Source organism: Poromitra crassiceps (assembly GCF_964638095.1).
Source record: "Poromitra crassiceps genome assembly, chromosome: 21".
NCBI classification, from domain to species: domain Eukaryota; kingdom Metazoa; phylum Chordata; class Actinopteri; order Beryciformes; family Melamphaidae; genus Poromitra; species Poromitra crassiceps.
This window is the reverse complement of record NC_139638.1, coordinates 23,343,159-23,364,728: the sequence shown is the minus strand read 5'-3', so window position 1 is coordinate 23,364,728 and position 21,570 is coordinate 23,343,159. Positions and strand designations below refer to the sequence as shown.

At 43.5% G+C, this 21,570-nt stretch overlaps 1 protein-coding gene across 1 annotated transcript in view; it reads right to left on the bottom strand.

Moving 5' to 3' along the window:
- The window catches only part of eng (endoglin), a 62,620-nt gene that overhangs the window by 16,632 nt on the left and 24,418 nt on the right, over window positions 1-21,570 (bottom strand). The window contains exons 3-6 of the mRNA XM_083657386.1: window positions 10,626-10,739; window positions 4,456-4,633; window positions 1,307-1,487; window positions 29-134 (exon numbers count right to left, since the gene is read on the bottom strand). Of these exons, the coding sequence (XP_083513512.1) occupies window positions 29-134; window positions 1,307-1,487; window positions 4,456-4,633; window positions 10,626-10,739 (579 nt within the window). The remainder of the gene's footprint in view (window positions 1-28; window positions 135-1,306; window positions 1,488-4,455; window positions 4,634-10,625; window positions 10,740-21,570) is intronic.

The following is a 21,570-nucleotide window of genomic DNA, read 5'->3' as shown; positions in this document are numbered from 1 at the left end:
GGACAATAGTGTGTGTAGTGTTGCTTACACCAAACTTTGTGTGTCGTGGGTTATGGAAGCTCCATGTGGTTCCCTGAGGGCCGCGCAGGAACACACTGATGACCTTCTCTGTGTCCACATGAAGTGATACATAGCTGTAACACAAGGAACACAACATTACCTCACATCAGCTGTAACACAAGGAACACAACATTACCTCACATCAGCTGTAACACAAGGAACACAACATTACCTCACATCAGCAGGCCAAGTCCAATTAGAAAATGAAAGGTGAGGAGTTTTTGCACTGCATCGCCTGTCATACCTCGCCTCATGGCATTACATTGCTAGACTAAGTTTGTCTACGAGACTACAAGATATTTGTGTCTTTCATGATGTCACCATGTCACTACTAGGCAATCATTCTGCCATAAATCCTGGTCGTGTCTTGGCCGGGAGAATGGCAACACTACAAGTCTGACCTCAACTCTCACGCAGAACGTCGGGAGCGACGCGCGCGCCACAAGTCCGTTTCCTCACGCAGTGAAAAACAACATTCATAATTGATCACGTCAAAGCACCGTTGCAGCAGCAGAAAGCGAGAAATAGGCTACAATATCGATTAGGCTAACTTTATTCCCACATGCATGCTCAGTCAGCGGCTCCTCACAGCAGCCTACAACAACCTCAACCTCCACCTCAACTTCCTCTCCTCTCTCGCACACAGGCCCCCGGTAAACAAACCGCACTCCAAGCCAAAGTCAGAAGAAGGCAGCCCTGGAACACGTCGTAGGGGCTGTCAAACTAGACGAGAAAATACCAATCAGGATGACATGCTAGTGTTTTTGTCGGGGGGTGTCGTGGGGGCATCTCAGACGCCATGTCGCTGTTCTCATTATGTCACACTACAGCAGGTAAAGACACTCGTTCGTCGTTCCAGACATTCAGATTCTGGATATGAAAATGCACTGAAAATGTGTCGTTAGTGACCAAATCCTGTTATTATCTGGCTGAATTTGTGTAGTCTGATCTATAAAAAATGGACACTTATACTTATATATTATTACTTATTACATATTACTTATATATTTGTAGATCCCATTGCATTGTGATATGTAATCTAATCTACCGTCATTTTAATAGTGATTCATTACCTGTCTCACTGTAGATTTTTGTATTTCCTCAAAATTGTATGAATTGATTTGTTTCATATTATTGGAATAATTTGATTCGCAATCAAACTAAATCTGCACTGCAGCTATTAGACATTTTGTCAACAGCCATAGCAAAACCATACAATAATACCTGACCAAATGTCGAGGCTTACCGAATGGTGGCATTCTCTGCGATGTTTATGATGTGAAGCTCCATTTCATCGCTGGGGTTGGGATGTTGCAGGGAGCAGGATTTGAATGAAGAGGCTAAGGGTACTGTTTCCATCTCTATGAAGTGCTTCAGTGACGGATCTTCATTCTCAAGTGTGCAGTCAGGAGAGCCAAGTTTAGTTCCTGTAACACCACAAATCAAAAAAATCAGCACGCAAAACAGATATAATTTATTTTAGGGTAATTTATCAATATAATTATACCCGTATGAAAGAAAAAAAACACAGTGATGAAGATGGTAACTCTCCACAATCTTCCTTCCTTCATTGTTTAAAACGTTCACATTTTGTTCGTTTTTGGCAAAGCTTGCACAGTTTGAATTAATCTTCTTCTATCTTAGACAATCAAAGTCAGAAGTGCCAATCACCACAGCATATCAATTATGCAAAATTATACAATCACCATTTCAAAAGTACATACAACACTTGTCACATGTGCTGATGCTTTGGTTATTTCTGGTATAAGTCGATGCCAGCTGTAAATGTTGTTGCAATTCCTATTTAAACTTTCATGTGATCTTTTCTATATGGTTCTTGACCTGTATTGGGTTGTTGTACCTTTAAGCACCAAGATGACTATTTTCTCTTTCCCTATTTGCATAATTGTGGAATTCTGATTGGATGGCCATCCAATGATGTAATCTTGCTGATTGTCTACATAAGGGCTGTCTTAGATTCACATGTCCTCTTACTCCCTGATGAAGGCTCCTGTGTGAGCAGAAACATGTTGGTGTTTTTTAATCTATAGCCATGTTTAAAATAAAGGCTTTTTAAAAAATTTCTACTACAAAGACCAGTGTTGCTGTGGGATTTTTTAAGGTTTGCTCTCTTCCACTCTCCACAAAGGTTTTTTTTTGCGGGAGACAAACTTTATTTTTCTATTAAGTACATACAACACTGGTTTGAAAATATGGGGTTACACAATCTTACATGTCACATATACCTTCCATTGATACAACCAGTGCAGTGCCCGTTTGCCCCACTGCAGCACAGAGCGCTGTTCGCTTGTTTATTCAAAGTTTATTATTAATATTGAACGTGTCCAAATTGCACCAAATCCGATACGGCACATCCTCGGGTCCCCAGAAATACACCCGCCAAGTGTGAAGTAGATCGGGCGAAGAGTTCGAACAGAGATATGCGAAGGACACAGACAGACAGACTCACTCACAAACAGTGCCCGTTTAAAATGTGCCTGTTCTGAATGGGCCGATTGCTTAGGCCGAGGATATAGTTTCAATCCAGACAGAGAAACTTCACCAGTGAGACTAAACTGAGCTTGAACCGTAGAAGCAGTTTCTATTGGTTGATTCCACTGCCAATCAAACATGCATGTGCTCCTATTGGCTAGTTTTTCTGCCTGCGCCATTATCTGCCTATTTACTTGCTTGAGGAATGACCATTTAAGGAATATTACATGAGAGGGTGGTACCATCGTACCGGTCATCACGACAGTGATGCAACAGGACCGAAGACCCGTATGCTTCACTGAAGTGCCAATAATGACGGTAAAGCACGCCCTCTCCTGCAATATTGAGATTATAACGTTTACAACAAAATAAAACATATAAACAAAATGTGGAGCAATTCGCTCTCAAAATAAAATAAACAACTTTTTTTCTAGTGTAGTTATCTCTGTTTCCCTGGAAATACATACACAGCTAGTTCATCTCGTACCGTCATACAGGCCAAAAGATCAAACTAAACAGCTTTGAAAAACTGTTCCACTGCCCAAGTAATTTACAGTATATCCTCATCTGCTCATATGGACTGATACTGTAGGGGGATGAGACCAAATGTTCCCTAAAATTAAGAGTGACTGAACACAATGTTCACCAGGCAATAATATAATATAATATTTTAATATAATATAAAATAATATAGTGAGGTTTCATACCAAATTCCAATCAGAAGGCCGCCATATTTGCATAACCTGATCAGCCCGTGACGTCAGTCAAGTTTAAGTATGACATCAGTTATGACGTCAGTTCATCCTAGTACATATAGCGAGGGTTCTACGTCACCTCCCTCTCTGGCGGATCATAGCAGCAGCCAGCATCACGGCTGTTCATCATCTCCTCTGAAGCTGTCGTTTTGCCCACCCACCTCCCCAGTCCACCACCAACGAGTCTTGACTCCCAAAGAATCCCCCACAGGAAGGGGGGAATTCTCTATCCTAGCCTATTCAGATGCCCTCCTCTCACCTCAAGAGGAGCGCCACCTGACAAGGGAGTCATACGCCAAAGTAGTTGCCATGCTTGCCATTTGCTAAATAAAGCCGCTTGTTAAATCTTACTGACTCTCATGATTGAAATATAATATACCTAATATAATATAATATAAGAAAGACACCCATGGCCCCTATATTTTCACACTAGTGTCATATATACTTTTGCGTACATGAAAAACAGTGACAGTAATTAATCTCTATTGCTGGACCATTTTGCATAATTCATACGTATGTTGTGGTGATTGGCACACCTGACTATCCACAGGAGAGAAAAATTCTGCGTCCAAATTCAAACTATGCGAGCTTTGACAAACACACAATGTGGAAATGCCCGAGTTCTAAAGTGCTGCAGGAGTGAGTGCTGCTAAAACTCGGAAATGAGTTAGCATTTTAGCACTCCCGCGTCCCTCGTTTCCACGTCAATGGGTTTTTTGAATGGGTTTTTGGTGAAATGCCTGAAATAAGATGTGCGGTTAACAAAAGTTGATGATACTTACAGATTTTGTTCAGCGAGATAATCCACACAAATGAACCTCTTTTGTGATTTGTGAAGCGTAAATGCAATTGCATTTATGCTTCGTAAATCATAAAATTGGCATTCCATTTTTTTGAAGATTTTTTTTTTTTGCTTGATCTAAATCTGATCTTAAACTTAGCTGTGAAAAGGCGCCTATTAGACTAGAATTACTGTGATGCCGCTCCCCATTCTTTCTGAGAAGCCGTACCACCGTCAAGCCAGAAAATTGCCTCCTGAAATGAATTGTTCTCACATCTGAAGCAGAGCGTCTCTGTTCACACTTCATAACCATAATGTACGTACGGTGCAGTGTGTGCAGTGCAGGGTCGCACAAACAATTCTTACCCTCTCTTCCAGGAGAGGAGATTGTCTTTGGTGTTCGGACCGTGGTGAACGAGGTCACACCGCCGAACCTCTGTGTCGCCCACTTGACCAGCTCCTTGTTTTCCGTGGGGAAGTCCTGCCTGTGGAGGTTCACATCGTCTGGCTCGCCAAATAAGTTAAGTGTAGAGTCGTTGTTTACCTGGAAAGTAGAACAAAAATCCAGTTTAGACTCAATTGACCCTAAAAGCCCGGAATCACTCGGAATCACCGTGATCGGAAAGCTATTAATGTTCTTAAGGATATAAAATAATGCAATTAAAACTTTTGGTCCTGCCACAAGCTTCTCTGTGAACCTATTGGTACCAAATGAGTGAGTCAGCGTTTTATTTATAGAACTTTACCTCATGTTTGCTTTTTTTTTTTTTTTTTTTTGTCACAACACATTTGCCCATCATTTCTGTCACTATTATGACTGTATAATGTCTTACCCCCCCCACCCTCCTCTCTCCCTATTCTCTTAGCAGGCTTCGGTTGGAAAGAAAATGTTTATTATGGTAAAGTATCCACGAGCGCAGTTGCTCGACCCCGTTGGAGCCAAGCTCTTTCCTTTACTTCCTGAGTGGGGCCAGGAAATGGGACTTTTTTTTAACTTTGTGCGTCAGCAGAGCCGGCTGGAATCTGGCTCTATACAGGGTATAAATATATACATCCATCCCCATCGACCAGACGCGCTGCTGCTGCTGCTGCTGCTGCTGCTGCTGCTGCTGCTGCTTCCTTGTCTGGGCCAGTGGGGAAATAAATGGACTTTACATGAATGAGGGAGGTATCGGTGGCGGTTGGGAATGAAGGAGGAGGGGGGGCAGAGTAGACTTGTTTGTACATAGCTAAAACACACATGTTTACACTCGTGAAAACGTCATTTTCCTGAGGGGAAACTCTAGTTTTATACAGCACAATTAGATCATGAGACTAAACAGAAAGTTTACTAAATGAGTGCCCTTATACAATACACAATAAAGTGACACTTATGGGATTTTGACTTAACAATGACTATTATTTCCCATCAATGTTTTCATCATTATTACGCATTGCGTTCCAACTAGTATTGCACATCGTCATCATATTTTAGCCCAGGGGTGACCACACAGCAGTGTTGGGCAAGTTACTTTCAAAGTGTAATATACTACATATTACTAGTTCCTTTCATTTTGAAAGTAATAAGTCACTTTACAATATTACTGTCTGTGTAGAGTAACTCGTTACTTATTATTACACTACTTTTGCATTACTTTCACTGTAATAACAGCAGTAGCAGAATGACATCGCCGCCCATCAGCCATCACGAAAAATAATTTCAACCGTCTTGAAGTCAGTGTAAACAATCCAAAATTCTAAATGTTATCCTTTTCCTTTGTTATTGTCATCTATAGTGGTTGTTTGCATAAAAACACAGTTTGATTAGGAAATGATTTAAATATGTGCTTTGATTTTTATTTTTAAATAAATAATCTGATAATGTATATAAAAATAATAATCATAATAATAAGAGGAAGTGGAGAGTGGAGATTCTCAGTTTGAGGAATAAAGTTAAGCTACTCCCTGTTCGTCTAGGATGAAAATAGTGGCATGGGAGATAAACTACTGTATTGTATTTTCTTTTCTTTATGGTATTAGTGTTTATCAAGTGTGTGTGTGTGTGTGTGTGTGTTTTGTTTATCGTGTGTGTGTGTGTCTGTCTGTCTGTCTGTCTGTCTGTGCGTGTGTGTGTGTGTGTGTTTTGTTTATCGTGTGTGTGTGTGTGTGTGTGTGTGTCTGTCTGTCTGTCTGTCTGTGTGTGCGTGTGTGTGTGTGTGTGCAGCTGCACGTAGTAGCACAATAGAAAAATGTTGAAAGGGTCTTTCTACGTTCATATTTCGATCAAAATAGAGTGAGGGGAAACTCCGGAATTGAATGACTTTATAATCAGGAAGAGTGCTGAAGGGGACACGGTGGCGCAGTGGTAGCGCTGTTGTCGCCTCACAGCAAGAAGGCCCTGGGTTCGATTCCCGCCTGGGACGCTGTGGGCGACGATGAGGGTGTGTCCCCCAACGCCGCATGTCCTCAGTGCCTGCTGCCCAGCTGGGCTCGTCAAAAGGGCCTTTCTGTGCTGAGTTTGCACGTTCTCCCCGTGTGCTCCCTTGGGGTTTCCTCCAGATAGGAACCCCCCGCTAAAAACATGCAAAAAAATTGAGGATATAGTGTGGAAAGTTACAAACTATCTGATATTAGATTACAGAATCAGCTTGACGTTGTGCAGCCTCACACTAAAGTTCAAGTATCCTATAAGGATATGGTCACAGCGAGGAGCATCAGTGTCTACCGGAGGTTCCACAACGTTCTGATTACACTTCCTTCCCCTCGGTATGAGCTGGGATGGGTGGATAAGCTTCAGACAGTAGGCTCCACAACACGTGCCTTTCCTCTCACCTGGCATGGAACCTTCCTAAGGACAGTTAGGTGCCAGGACCCTGATGACCACCAGACACCATGATCATGACCCTCACATTTTAGTACTGGATTATCGCTTTTCTGAGCTTAAGTTAAGTTATCTGTTATTTATCCCCATGGGGAAATCCATCCTCTGCATTTGACCCATCCTCTACTAGGAACCTTCCTAGAACTAGGAGCAGTGGGCAGCCGCAGTGCAGCGCCCGGGGACCAACTCCAGTTCTTTTGCCAGTGCCTTGGTCAGGGGCACTGACAGGAGTCTTAACCCTAACATACAGTACATGTCTTTGATGGTGGGAGGAAATCGGAGCACCCGGAGAAAACCCAGACGAAGACAGGGAGAACATGCAAACTCCACACAGAAAGGACCTGGGACGGACCGGGGTTCGAACCCTGGACCTTCTTGCTGTGAGGCAACAGTACTAACCACTGAGCCACCGTGCCGTCAGTTGTCACAACATACAAGAGTCAGGGAAACAAAAGTCACTTTGTGTGAGACTTTTTTTTTGGGGGGGGGGGGGGGGGCAGTATAATGCGTTAAAGCATTTCTGTCTGGTGGTCTATTGCTTTATTGTGGAATATATCCTGCTATATTTCTTCTGAGGTACTGTATTTGAGAGACTAAACGCCAGGCCACACCATATTATAAAATGCATCGGTTGCATAGAGGTGAAAAATGTACAATTCATTTTGAGATTCAAAATAAACTGACAGAGTAAATTGAAAAATAGCTATGAGGTTTGCAAGATTGTAAAAAAAAAAAATCGAATGCGACCCTATGCACTGACTCAGGTTGCCTTTGGGGACACTAAGGAGAATAGTGACTGTCACAGCTTTTTCCCCACGGTGCAGCCAAGTAACCTTGCGAAGACAGCTGGATTCGCTCAAGATCATGAGATGACGATCACATGACGAGTCCATCTTGGCACTCTCCAGTCTATTGGTTTTGTATCCGAACCACCGGTGGTTTGCGACAACAATCGGGCATCCTATCAGGTGGCTACGGGCGGGCTTTAGGTGTGACGCCAGTGAGAAGCGAGCCTATGATATATACTGTACATGATAGACAGATGGTTGATCCAATCACCTGCCATTTTTTTTTTAAAGTGCCTGCCCTTTGAAACGGTCTCCTCAGCGACTCGTTCCCAGATGGTTATGTGTAAACAAACCATCTGGCATCACACACCAAATTCAGGTATCGTTTCATGAGATGGCCACTAGTTTCCTGGCTGGCCGGTGTTTGGGACCTTCGGACCAATCACGGTGCTTTAACACGGCAAACTCCACACTTAACCCGGGACATTCGGACGACAAGCAAGTTTACTCTGAGCCGCGTGGAGCTGACAGGTTGTGGTGTTAAGAAAATATCAACGACACATTCTTTCCTATTTTTCAACCCAATGTGAGTAGAACATTTTCAAGTGTATTCAACTTGTAGCTCCATTATGAGTGAAGCTAGGCTGCTGCTGGGTTTCTGCCTCACCACCATGTTGATGTTCCAAAACAGCTCAGTGGACAGAAATCCGTTTTCTGCCACAGCTAGTGGAACTCAACAACACAGCGCGCTGTGGGCCTGTGCAGGATCTGTACTTGTTTTGTCTTTATCAGAGAGCTTCAAAGTTGAGACAGACAGGAAAAGACTGGGGGGCGGGAGGGGGGGGGGGCGGTATCCAGTAACAAAGGTCCTGGGCTGGATTCAAATCCAGGACGTTGCATTTAGGCCCCTACATGTACATGGTACTACGTGCCTTAGAGACCACTAAGCCGCCACCACCAGGACACCGTGAGTATCGCAGCTTTGATAGCACACTGGGTATGTCCTCAGCCAAGCTGTCACAGCCGCTGACGTACTTCCTCATCAGACACAGAACAGATGCTGTTGTTCTCAGTCTGGCTGCAGTAAAACACCATATTACTCCCCCAAGTGATACTGCTCATCCCACGAAAACATCCCGTAGTCAGAGACGATGTTCTCCAGGCGCTCAACAGGACATGATACAGGATAGGGTATCAAGCTGCTTGTCAGCACATCAGTAACTGCTGACGTCCCTGTGAAACATTTCGTCATCCTCACTGGTTTGCGCTAAGTGGAAATAATTATTACAGATGAGGTGTTTATTAGGCAATTTCACTTATTTAGACGCCTCAATCCTATCACATGCAACATAAGGTCATTCCTATCATATGTCATTTCTAAGACGTGAATTTGTCCTTTGAAACCAAATTGAGGAACTCATTGGTTTATTGCAATAATAGATATATATTTTTGCTTGAATCACTTTCATAACCTTATTAGGATGATCACAGATGCTATTTGAAATAAATAATCACACACACACAAAAAAAGTGACCTGACAGAGCCGGATTTTTTAATTAGGCTAATTAGCTAATGATGTGATGTCATCAGTGATGATGTCAACAGTGATGTCATAAGGGTGCGCGCACACACACACACACACACACACACACACACACACACACACACCAGGAGGCATTGTGACAAGACTGATCAGTGATGTCATAGGGTGGCACACACGCACACACTCTGATGATGTCATCAGTGATATCATAATAGGGCACACACACACACACACACACACACACAGCAGGAGGCATAGTGACATCACTGATGCAATAACATTTAGTGAGCAACACACACACACACGCGTGTGCGCGCGTGCGCCAATAGGGCAGGTGAGCTACGGGCGAGGCCGTGCAGCACGTTGTCATAGCCAACGTGCCTAGTATATATATATGGCACCACAACTTTCAAAATGGACCGATTATAGAAGTGGGTGTCCTCAATTTAATTAGAAACTCTACTCAAGCAAATGAGAAAAAGTAGTGTTGTTTCCCTACATCCAACTGACCAGATATAATTTGGCAAGAGTGTGTAAAAGTCAACGGAAAATAAATGCACCTCTTACTGCTGACCACTTGACTCCTTTTTTGGCAACTTTACCCAATTTATTGTGAGCAGCAATAAAACACAAACTCTCTCACAGAGAATCCATCAGGGAATATTAGTGTCAAGAGTAAACAAGGTTAATTGTAAAAGTTTGAGTACCACTCAACCTCATTTTGTTAAAAAATAATAAAAAAAAATCACTCATTAACTTGTATGTGATGCTGTGTCGATAAATCCTTACTGTGTGTGCACCCCCACTTAGTCCACAGGGCTGTGTAGTGGGACACATTTTGCGAATATTCTGACAGAATTTTGACTCGATGGTGGCCAAAATGTAAAGTTGTTTATAGTGACTATAAACAACTTTACATTTTGGCCAATAACTTCGAAACCGATAGAGTTGGGATTTCGAGGGGTGGGTAAGTGGAGTGGGTAGGGGGGTGGTGGGGGGAGGCTGGGGGGGGAGGGGCCTAGCTAGGGATAGGAAGGTGCTAGAGAGTTGGGGTTCGAGAGGTAGTAGTAGAAAACTTGAATGTCCTCCGAGGAGGCAATTTGTGGGGGTGGATAGGGGGAGTGGCTAGGGGGATGTGGGTGGGTGGTGGGGGTGTGGTCGGTGCCATAAAGCTGAATGGCCACACCACTGCGCTTAAAGGTTTGCCCTTGTTAGGTGGAATATCAGACAGATCAGATTGTTTGGCTATTCTCATCATTTCTCATCTAGTTTATATGACATGAAGTCAGTTAAGAGATGAAAAGACAACAGATAGATAAGAAAACTAAAAAAGATTGTACTCACGTAGACGTGCACATCTGTGTTAATGTAGTAGGGAGCATACGATGTGTCCGGGGTTGTGAGGATGAGGTGCATTGGCTTGGCGGCGGTCATGTTGAGAGAGAACATCTTGGAGTCCTGGGAACAGGGAGGGGGGTAGGGGTGGGAGAGACAGGGAGGGGGGTGAGGGGTGGGTGAGGGAGGGAGGGTCAAGAGAAGAACAGTTGTTACATGAAAAACAGACAAAAATTGAATTTTATTGAGATATTGCAAATTAGCTTTTTAAAATAACTTTTTACATGGACATTGTCCCACCGGTCACAATCGCTGTGACAGAGGCTGCTACAAGACAATCACTTTATTGTCATTTATGACAATAAAGTCATAAACATAAACATAAACATAAAAGTCAATAAACAATATCACTGTGACAGAGGCTGCTACAAGAAAGAAATGTGAGTGTTACAGTAAGGTTAAATTGATCAGGTCCTTGGTAGTGTCTCTTTGTCCATTGGTAAGAAGTTTGGTAAGATGGTAAGAGAGAGAGAGAGAGAGAGAGAGAGAGAGAGAGAGAGAGAGAGAGAGAGAGAGAGAGAGAGAGAGAGAGAGAGAGAGAGAGAGACAAGTGTGTGTGTGAGTGTGAGTGTGAGTGAGTGAGTGAGTGAGTGTGTGTGTGTGTGTGCGCGTGTGTGTGTGCGTGTGCATGCCTACCTGCCTGCCTGCATGTGTGTATGTGTATGATAAAGAGAGAGAGAGAAAGAGAGAGAGAGAGATTGGGCTGAAATTGTGCATGTCCGGTGGTGGGTTATGATCTGGGGAAGGTCATGAGCAGGTTGTCACGTCGTGGGAAGTGGAGAGCATCTGGAAAGTGTTGGAGAAGACCCCTGCGGGTGATCCTAACGGAACGCCATTTTTTAATTAGGTAATTAGGGCCGATTAATGACCGAGTTTGCGATGGCTGCGCACATTAATGGCGGAACGTGCGATGCTACGCAGTCACCGTGCAGCCTCCAGTGGTCACGCAGGGACGCACATCACACTCCTCATACACTGCAGCGGCTATTCTGATAGCTATATTGAATAACATCAAGGATGATTGTGCACGTGCTTTTGAAGGAATGTACTCTTTTCCTCCTCTGTGCTCTGTGGGCCAATAGAGAGGCAAAGTGGAACGTCACTTCCTGCTTCAGCACTGTACCAGAGATTTTCATCCGCCATGTATTTTCCCATAGACATTTCGTAAAATGCGTATAAAAATAGTTTTACTTGTTCAAACCAAACGGTTCAGATATATTTCGAAAAAGGAGAGATCGCATAACATTTAACTCGGACTAAAACGTAAAAAAAAAATCAGGTTTTAAGAAAATATTTTTTCGATGTTGTTTTTTTTTGTTGGTCTGAGTGAAATGTTCTATGGTCTCTCCCGATTCTAAATATAGCTGAACCGTTTGGTTTGACCAAGTAAAACTATTTTTATAAGCATTTTACGAAAAGTCTATGGGAAAATAAATTGCGGAAGAAAATCTCTGGTACAGTGGTGAAGCAGGAAGTGGCGTTCACTTTGCCTCTCTATATCTCACATGCTGACGGCTGCAGACTGGAAGGCCTCTGAAAATGTCTAGATTGTGAGAGAGGGGGAGATGAGGGAGGGGGAGGGAGGGAGGGGGCGGGAGGGAGGGAGGGGAGAGTAGTACCACATTGAACATGATGACCTCATGGTTAGACACAGAGCAATCTAGTAAGAGAGTGGCCTCAGCGGAGGTCCAAAATGCGTGCCTCAGTAGCCAATGAAGAGCCAGGAAGGAGGCTCGCGCTACGTTTGAATCAGAGCCGTGTAGATAGAAGAGTCCCGACATCTCCATTCACTCCAATGGACCAGTATTTTACTCTCAAGAGTTCCAGGAAGTAATGGCTCATTTCCACCGCAGGTAGTAGCGCGATCCCGCTCCGCTCGACTCGATAAATTGTCTCATCCCACCGGTTTAAACTGTCCCAGCCCGGGTTGTATTGGGGTCGAGTCGTGCTACTTTTCGTACCTGCTTCGTCGAGGTTCTATTCTGTCAACCCGGGTTCATACGGTGACGTGAAAACATTGTACACGACCGATTGGCCAGGCAGAATCGTGTTTACTCTATCTACTGACTGTCAATGCGCTGCATACCAGTTTAGTGGGCTTACATTCTCTTCTGTTATGTTATTTCCATCAGTCTTTGTGTTGCTGCCTTCGCCTCTGGTGAAATAAAGTCGTGGCGGTGGTTTCAATTGTTTTCAGAGTGAAAAAAGTCCGCTGCTCAGCAAGCTCCTGTCGTTAGTTGAGCTGCAGCGCTCCGCTAGGCCGCAGCGGGTGTTTGGTGAAGCCGCGGTCTTGCCTGGTGAGAGGCCGCGGGGTACAGGGCAGGCTTCACTCTGTTGCGCCTCTTCCGTCCGCGCGCAGCGCTGCGCATGCCTGAGTTTGACTAACTACAAAGTCATATCCATTCTCCTGGCCGATTGTCAGATTCGCCCATGTACACTGTAGGTCATTTAGAGGCACCAGTATTTCAGTTTAAAAGTTCTGTGGATGGATTTAATTGTAACGTTATGTTATTATAGCCTACTATGCGGGGGCGGGGGTGGGTGGGGGCAGATGATCTGCGGTGGAAGCAAAACGTCCATCGAGCCGAAACGATTAGAGCCGAGTGGGGACGAGCTGTGCAGGGCTGTTAAATGTGGTGGAATTGAGCCATAAGGTCCTGGATTAAGCAGCACTGTCGAGTTGCAGCAAAATAGACAGTTTGTGTTGTACTCTGAAATAGTTTTCCCCCCCTTGAATCAAATTGTACATTATCAGCTTTATTTTAGCATGCAAAAGTAGTGCGAGACCCATTCCTGACTGTTCATTGGCTAATGAGTCTCGCATTTTGGTCCTCCACTGACGCCACTCTCTCTCTTGAGGACACTAGTTTGAATGCTAAAATAAAGCTGATAGTGTATAATTTGATTCTTTAAACGTCGGACCCTTTCAACGTACATCACAAACTGTCCAATTTTGCTGCAACTCGACAGCGCTGCTTAATCCAGAACCTTACTTCCTGGAACTCCAAAAACTGGTCCATTGGAGTGAACGGAGATGTTGCCACTTTTCTATATAAATGGCTCTGGTTAGACACAGTAATGTCTATGAGGAGGAATGTGCAGGTCCATCGGATTAAAAAGACTCAATAATAATATTGATAATAATAATAATAATAATAATAATAATAATAATAATAATAAATAATGGACGAGAGCTCATAATAATCCTTAATAAAAGCACCCTTCACCCTTTGGTGGTCTGTAGATGAAAGCACAGTGCAGGAGGACTCCACTAGGAGTGAGGAAACTCAGAGCTCCAAAAGAGTTCAAAGGACCAAATGCTACAGGTAAACGTTTGAAACAAACCCTGTGAAAATCTGCCAGTCCTCCACTGGCGCCAGATGGCCGGGGTAGGTGAAGATGGTAAAACCCAGATGGCCGCGGTTAGGTGAAAATGATCAAAACCAGACGGCCGGGTTAGGTGAAAATAATCAAAACCAGATGGTGTTGCCTCAAATCTGGGAGTGGAGCTTGCCAGGACTCAGACAGGTCAGGAACCATACTGTTTGACTTGACACTTCTCCACAGTAGTCTTTATAGATAAGCGATAGATAAATGACTTATTTGAGCGAATGATGGTGGAGAGACAGGTGAGTTGCAGAGGAACATGGTTCCAGTTGTTGGTCATAGCATGTTTAATTGCTCTACGCTTCACGATCACCAGGATGTGACTGAAGCAATGAGAGGACTTAGGCCAAAGTCAGTTTTGTAGGTGTGCATCAATGTTAGCTGAGAGCATTTGGGCCAGCACTCTGATGTGAGGAAACACCATTAGTGCCAGCATTAGATGACAACAGTGCTCCAACAGAAGACTATAGGCAACAGCCTGCTAGTGTCATCGAGACAACCTCCTGGGAGACGTTCAACAGCGACCTTGTTTGGTTATTATACTCACTGTGCGATGGAGCTGCCAGTGATGAAGGCAGCAGGACAGGGACTCCCACCACAGTGGGACTCCCTGTCCTGCCACATGGAATGTTGTGGAAGTGTCTGTGCTGCCTGGCAGTTGAACTTGGGTGTCTCGACCGAGAGTCTGCAATCTAACTGACCAAAAGTGGCGAAGAAGACAGCAACCAGCAACCGACACGCAGACGTTTGGATCCATAGAACTCCACCCCCTGCATTCTCAGGGCTACAAACTCTTCATTAAGACCAAAGTAGTGTGTTAACTGTATCGATCCAATATGCCTCTCTGAATAGTCATTTATTGATGACATCACCACCCTCGGAAAAACTACAGATTTTCTTTCAATATAACTAGTTCTGATGCTCATTGGAGCATGCGATCACTGTCTGTCTGTCTGTCTGTCTGTGTGTGTGTGTGTGTGTGGACTGCACAATTAATTGAATATTAATCGTGATCAAGATTTTGACTTCCCGCAATCATGAAAATAAGAAAATTGAAAATCGAGATAAAATCGTGATTAAATGTGGTGCATTCCTTTTAGCGATGTTGCTCTCGTTTTGTCTTGTGTTGTAAATCCAGCGCACCCCTTTCCCTCACAGTGGTGTGCTCCTCCAAAGCCCAAACCTTCCTTGGTAGAAGATGACTGACAGTTCAAAGACAGTGTTATTTTTTTTTAGTTCAATAAATGCATGATGTTTCCAAAATCAAAGAGGAATCGTGTTAAATAATCGTGATCTCAATATTGATGAAAATAATCGTGATTATAATTATGACCATACTCGTGCAGCCCTTGTGTGTGTGTGTGTGTGTGTGTGTGTGTGTGTGTGTGTGTGTGTGTGTGTGTGTGTGTGTGTGTGTGTGTGTGTGTGTGTGTGTGTGTGTGTGTGTGAGTGTGTGTGTGTGTGTGGGTGGGGGTGGGGGGGGTGGGGGTATAGTAGTACCAATAGCAATGGCAGGAAGGAAGGATACAGAAGTTAAATTAATATTTCTGCTATATCATGGTGAACAGAAAGAATCACTGAATCAGCTATCTGCTTTTCCCCCCAATTATGCTATAGCATGAGATCTAACACAAAAGCATACATACATGCATGTATGTATGCTTTTGTGTTAGATCTCATGCTATAGCATAATTGGGGGGAAAAGCAGATAACTGATTCAGTAATAACTGATACATGCATGCATGTATGTATGTATGTATCTATCCCTGATGATCTCTTAAGTTACAATAAATGCATACTATCAATTAACTCCATATTAGTCCTTATCTGAAAAACACTGCTGAATCAATTAAAGGATGATGGCCATTCTGAAGGCACAGATTTTTGTAGCAAATACTGTGTTTGTGCACAGAAGTGCTGCTGCGCTGCACGATTTTGTGCTCACAAATTCTGTGTATCAAACTAAGTGACTCCCAATAAGTGATGCTGCTGTTGCATAATGTATTAGCTAAAAAGCATTAATATACAAACAGTCATCCACACCACCACTGTGTCCCTGCCTGCACCTGTGGCTACCTGCGTATTTTAAGTGTAAACAAGTCCACAGTCCATTCCCTTGATATAAGACACGTCTCCACTAATCCATAAAAGCAGTCCAACATCAGCAGAGCCAGGCGGGGTCTAAAGCTCTCCTGCTGCGTGACTCCAGCAGGTTGAGAGAGGCTTATACATCCAGATCCACTCCAATGGTTTCAGGAGGTGCCTGCTGCTGGGCAAACATCTCCACCAACTAGCTCCACCACCCCACAGAGAATGACTGGGATGATGAATGGCAACATTTGCTTGGGGGGATACTAAGCCAGCGTGTAGTTCAGCACCACAGTCAAGATCACAGGTTCTCTCATCTGTCTGGCTGTGCCCTGCGTGGACCCATGCTCAGCTTACAGAGTGGACTGTGACGCTATAATGGAGATGAGTTTCTCTCGGCAATGTCGCAGCCAACATGCACACACACATACAGTATCTGGGAGCGGTTGATTCAATTGCCAAAGTAGGAATTCAATCTATTATTTTGTGGTATTACTGTTTTTTTAACATTGCATATGTTCTATGGCAAAAACATGTAGGCTATGTTTGTTTATGTTCCTAATGCTATTTATCCCTGTTTCACCAATATGACACCTTGCATTTAGCATGATCAGAAATTCTCTATAAATTGAATAAACTAATTGGCTTGTAAGTAATCGGCTACAGGTGAGTCATTAAACTGGTTCAGTTGGCAGGTTGGCCACAATTTCTGTGAGTGTATGGAATGAGAATAAGAGCCGGCACCATAATGAGTTTGGATGGAGAGAAGATTACAGTGGAGAGCACAAAACAATTTTCTATGTCTTCATTTTACCAACAAATTGGTCAAAAACTGTAATATCCTAGTTATGAACTTTTTTTTTTAACCGCAATATCTAGACACATAGTAACGTAACCCTTTCATTTTGAGCCAGGAATGATTACTCCGACATCCAACAGAGACCCGATTTTTCATTTCAAATCTAACTCGATTCCAATAAATTTCGTATTTTTAGTGCCAATTTACACTTTCATCCATCTGTGACAGCTTTCAGCTCCCAACGCTTTATTCTGTTCTATTCCCAATGCGTTGTTTATTTGAAGGTGGATTGTTTTAGCAGCTGGTTTTGTTGGAGAGAGACACCGCGAGTGAGCGTGGCAGGGGAAGTGTGACTCGCTAGTGTCGCTATTATTAAATGAATGGTGTTTCCACCTGCTGCTGTTGCCAGTGAGTGTGTGTGTGTGTGTGTGTGTGTGTGTGTGTGTGTGTGCGTGTGCGTGCGTGCGTGTGCGCGTGTGTGTGTGATCCACGAGAACTGAGATTAACTCAAGCCAGAGCTGTGGAAATTGTCAGACCCATGTGGAGCAAATCAGTTGTTATTAGACTACTGTCATCACACACACACACACACACACGCACACACACACAGATACACACACATACACACACACACACACGCCTACATACAGTACTTTGCACGATTGGCTGATGCAGCGTTTTCAAAATGACACTGATTGGCCCAAAGGGGGCACTATACAATTACAGGTCAGGTCAAAAGGTGACGTGACACATTTGTTACTGTCCCAGAGGAAGTCTGCATCATTCGAGAGGGACATGTTGTTGACTGTGTTGCCTTATTTGGTCTGATCATGATGATCCCCAATGACTTTGCTTTGAATAAATGTAAATCTAATGTATATTTCAGTGTTATGCAGCGTCATCAATCACATCACTTTTCTTCTCGTGTATGTGTTGTCTTGTCTAATACAGAGATGAACTCACTCCTCATTAGTCTGGCGCAAAGGAAATTGTCAGAGCCGATCGACGAGGGGGCCAAAATCAAATTAATTCCAGTGTGACCTGGGGTTGGTTTCCCTCACAGACTAGAAAACAAGCTGAATTTGTGATCAGCTGCACTCTATTTGCCCGTAAGAAACCAAATACAAAGGTCTGATACATTTTATTGATTACTTATTTATGTATTTATTTTTTATACAGGGCAAGGATACATTATCGATGAAGACATGAAGGCATACCGGGTTCATCATAGTCATCTTTAATGCAACTTTGAGATCAATATTGACATAGACAATGAAAAACAGCCAATCAGGAAAGAGATAAGGGGCCATATCTTGCATCCAGTGCAAGGGCAAGTGCTATCTTTGCTAGTTCCTAGCGTACAAAAAAAAAATATATATATATTTTATTACCACTGGGTCGCTGAAATACGTCCTTTGATGTACTGACCCAGTGGTAATTAAAATTTAAAAAGGGATATTTTGAGTGCTAGAAACTAGCAAATATAACGCTTGCCCTTGCCCTTCCCCTTGCACTGGACGCAAGATATGACCCCAAGGTCTCTAATGGCATCAGCGACCGACGGGAAACACTCTCTCCCTTTTGTCCAATGAGCTGCAGAATCAATAGATTTGACCATGAAAGAACCATCCAGCCATCAGGAGAGGGTGAGGTTCTTACATGAAACAACCAGGGAACTCTCTCCTGAGTTGCCGTCGTACATCTTAATGTGAAAAACAGCATCAGAAAATCAAGAGGGGCTCAAAAGACATCACCAATCGATAGGACAGTCTGTCCTGAGTCCGACGAGCTGTCACTCACGTCAGTGTGACTTTGATGAGCCGTCACTCGTGTCAGCGTGGCTTTGACGAGCTGTCACTCATGTCAGTGTGACTTTGGGATTTATAGATATAAACTACTGTATTTCTTTTTATCTGATTTTTCCCCATTTTCTCCCCAATTGTACTTAGCCAATTTCCCCCTGCTGCTCCGGTCGCTGCTCCACCCTCTGCCGATCTGGGGAGAGGCGTAGACTAGCACCATGCTTCCTCCGAGACATGCTCAGTAGCCAACTGCTTCTTTTCACCTGACAGCGGGAGTTGTCAGAGGAGGCGCTATACTGCAGCGACCAGGACAAATACTCTCAATACGGCTTCCCTCCCTCCTGCAGACACCAGCCAATCGTGCCTGTATGGACGCCCTGACCAAGCCGGAGGTAACACGGGGGCGTGAACCTGCGCCCCTTGCGTTGGTAGGCAGGGAATCTACCGCTACACTACCTGGACGCCTATAGATCAATCAGGAGAGGGGGACACCAATTGATAGGAAACAATTTCCTGAATCGATCCACAATGTAACTTTGGGATCAACAGATATAGTAGATGATGAAATCCACAATTTGTTTTACTCCAAATATCCAATGAGCTATCACTTAGTGATCATTTGGCATATCACATACGATTTTGATCAAAGACATCTTCAGTTTGTAGGGATGCCACTGTGCTCTGACCACCTGGTGTGTTATCCTAGATGCAGGTCGCGCTCAGAACACAGAAATATACCATTCACTTAATTTAATTGTTTGTGACAATGACAGATTCAATTATGAATCAATTTAATGGTATATTTCTGAGTGTGACTCTCTTCACAAAATGCTTTTTATCGTCAGTGCCATCAAAATATATTTATTATGAAAAGAACATAGACCAATTCTACTCACTCTGAATTGAAATTCCTGATAACACAGTCCAACTAGAAGCTATTTATATCTGGGTTGGTTAGTGTGACACATTGTAGAGCTCCCCCAAGTGTTTTTTACAACACATTACGCATACGTTTACAGTAAATGAATGAATGCTATTTCCTACGAGTTCAATGTGATTCATACAAAGGTAATTTTCTACCAACTGATTGACCCTTCCCTTACAGTAAGTTAACTGTCTCTGTCCCTTTCTCTAGAACGCATGTTGCTGCTGACCCTGATCACTCACCTTTCGTTATTTTTACTTCCTGTACTTTCAAGATACAATTGTCTTCCTTTTCAGATTTTTTCTTTCTTTTCTCGAGAGCATTTTGTTTTTGGAGGACCTCCGCTGATGCAGTTTCCACTTATTCTTTTGGCTCTCTGTCCCTTAACTGGAGTTGGCTCCGCTGGTCCAGTCTCGGCTTTGCGCCAAGATCCCCGACTACCCAGGCCAGCGTGTGACATCAATGGCCCCCATCCAATCAGCTCCCTCCCTATGAGTTCTGCTGCCCCTGCGGCGCCCCCTGCCTCTCCCTCTCGCTAACTGTCAGACTGTGAGTCAACTGTCCCCCCACAGGCCTTAAATCACTATGAAAACAATGGTGGATGAGGAAGAAAGTGATGAGAGAGGGACACAGGAAGAGGGGAGCACGAGCAAAGCCTCAGTTTGGCAAAGAAATGGAGACCTTCCCCTCAACTGCCCCCTTAACTGTTTACGAGAACAATCTGTTTGAAACAGACAGTCGAACACAGAGATATGGGAGTTGTGTTAGGAAATCTTATGTGCACTTGCTTTTTTCATAGAGTATCGCAGGGATGATGTATTTTTAGACATCGCCGCCATCTTGGTTCGTAAGGGGGAAAGGCAATGGGATTTTAGTATGGGATTTCGGTGAAATGCATGGCCTGTGTCAAGCTTATGGGAGTAGAAATTGGTGTTCAGCAGGATAATCTTCACAAACGAGGACCACTTTTATGACTTTTGAAGCGTAAATGCGTCTTTTTTTAGCGTGATTTTCAGAAAACGCTTCAAAAGTCATCAACGTGGTGCTCGTTTGTGAAGATTATCCTGCTGAACGCAAGTTTCCACTCCCATAAGCTTGTGTTAACCACAGACCGTATCTCATGCATTTAACCAAAATCCCATAGCCTTTTCCCCCCCCTTAGGAACCAACATGGCGGCCATTTGCTACTTCCGACTCATTCCTACTCTATTGCGTAAAACATCCACTCACAGTCCCACTGGAGAACAGGATAATGCAAGCTGTATGGAATGTCCATTGGCTCACACAGATCCCAAGACAAACTGCTTTCGCAAACACCCACGCACTCTTCAAAATCTATTACCATCTTTCACAATTTTTTTATAAAACAACTGGAGACTATTTATTCTCATGCACAAAACATTTGAATATGCCTCTTCTGCGATGAAGGGCTCCATCAATAAATTCACTTGAACCCCTAAAAGGACTTGAAGGAGCATTTTCCCTCATACGTTTTACATTTATCTTGTTATTAAACAGATGTTTCTTCTTATGTCTGCCAATTACATGAGATTAAAGACTAGTGAAAAGAGTCCAGGATCTGTGCCAATTACCCACTCTTTGAGGAGAGGAATGCTACCAAAATCTGCTGCTTTGCGAATGTTAGCACACTCAAAAGCCTATGCAAACATCATAGCACATGTCATCGTCGATGGGCCGACCCCCATCGACCTCTGAGCCTTCTACATCGGACCATTGAGAATGATGTCCATTTGTGAGCACAAACATGCACAAATGTGGCAAAAAAACACATAAAAAAATCTTAAACGAGAGCTTAAATGGTGTGCGGACCCTACTTCCTTCTTTCTTCATCGTATTCCTGTAACTTGACAACTACATTTCTAAAAAATTTGT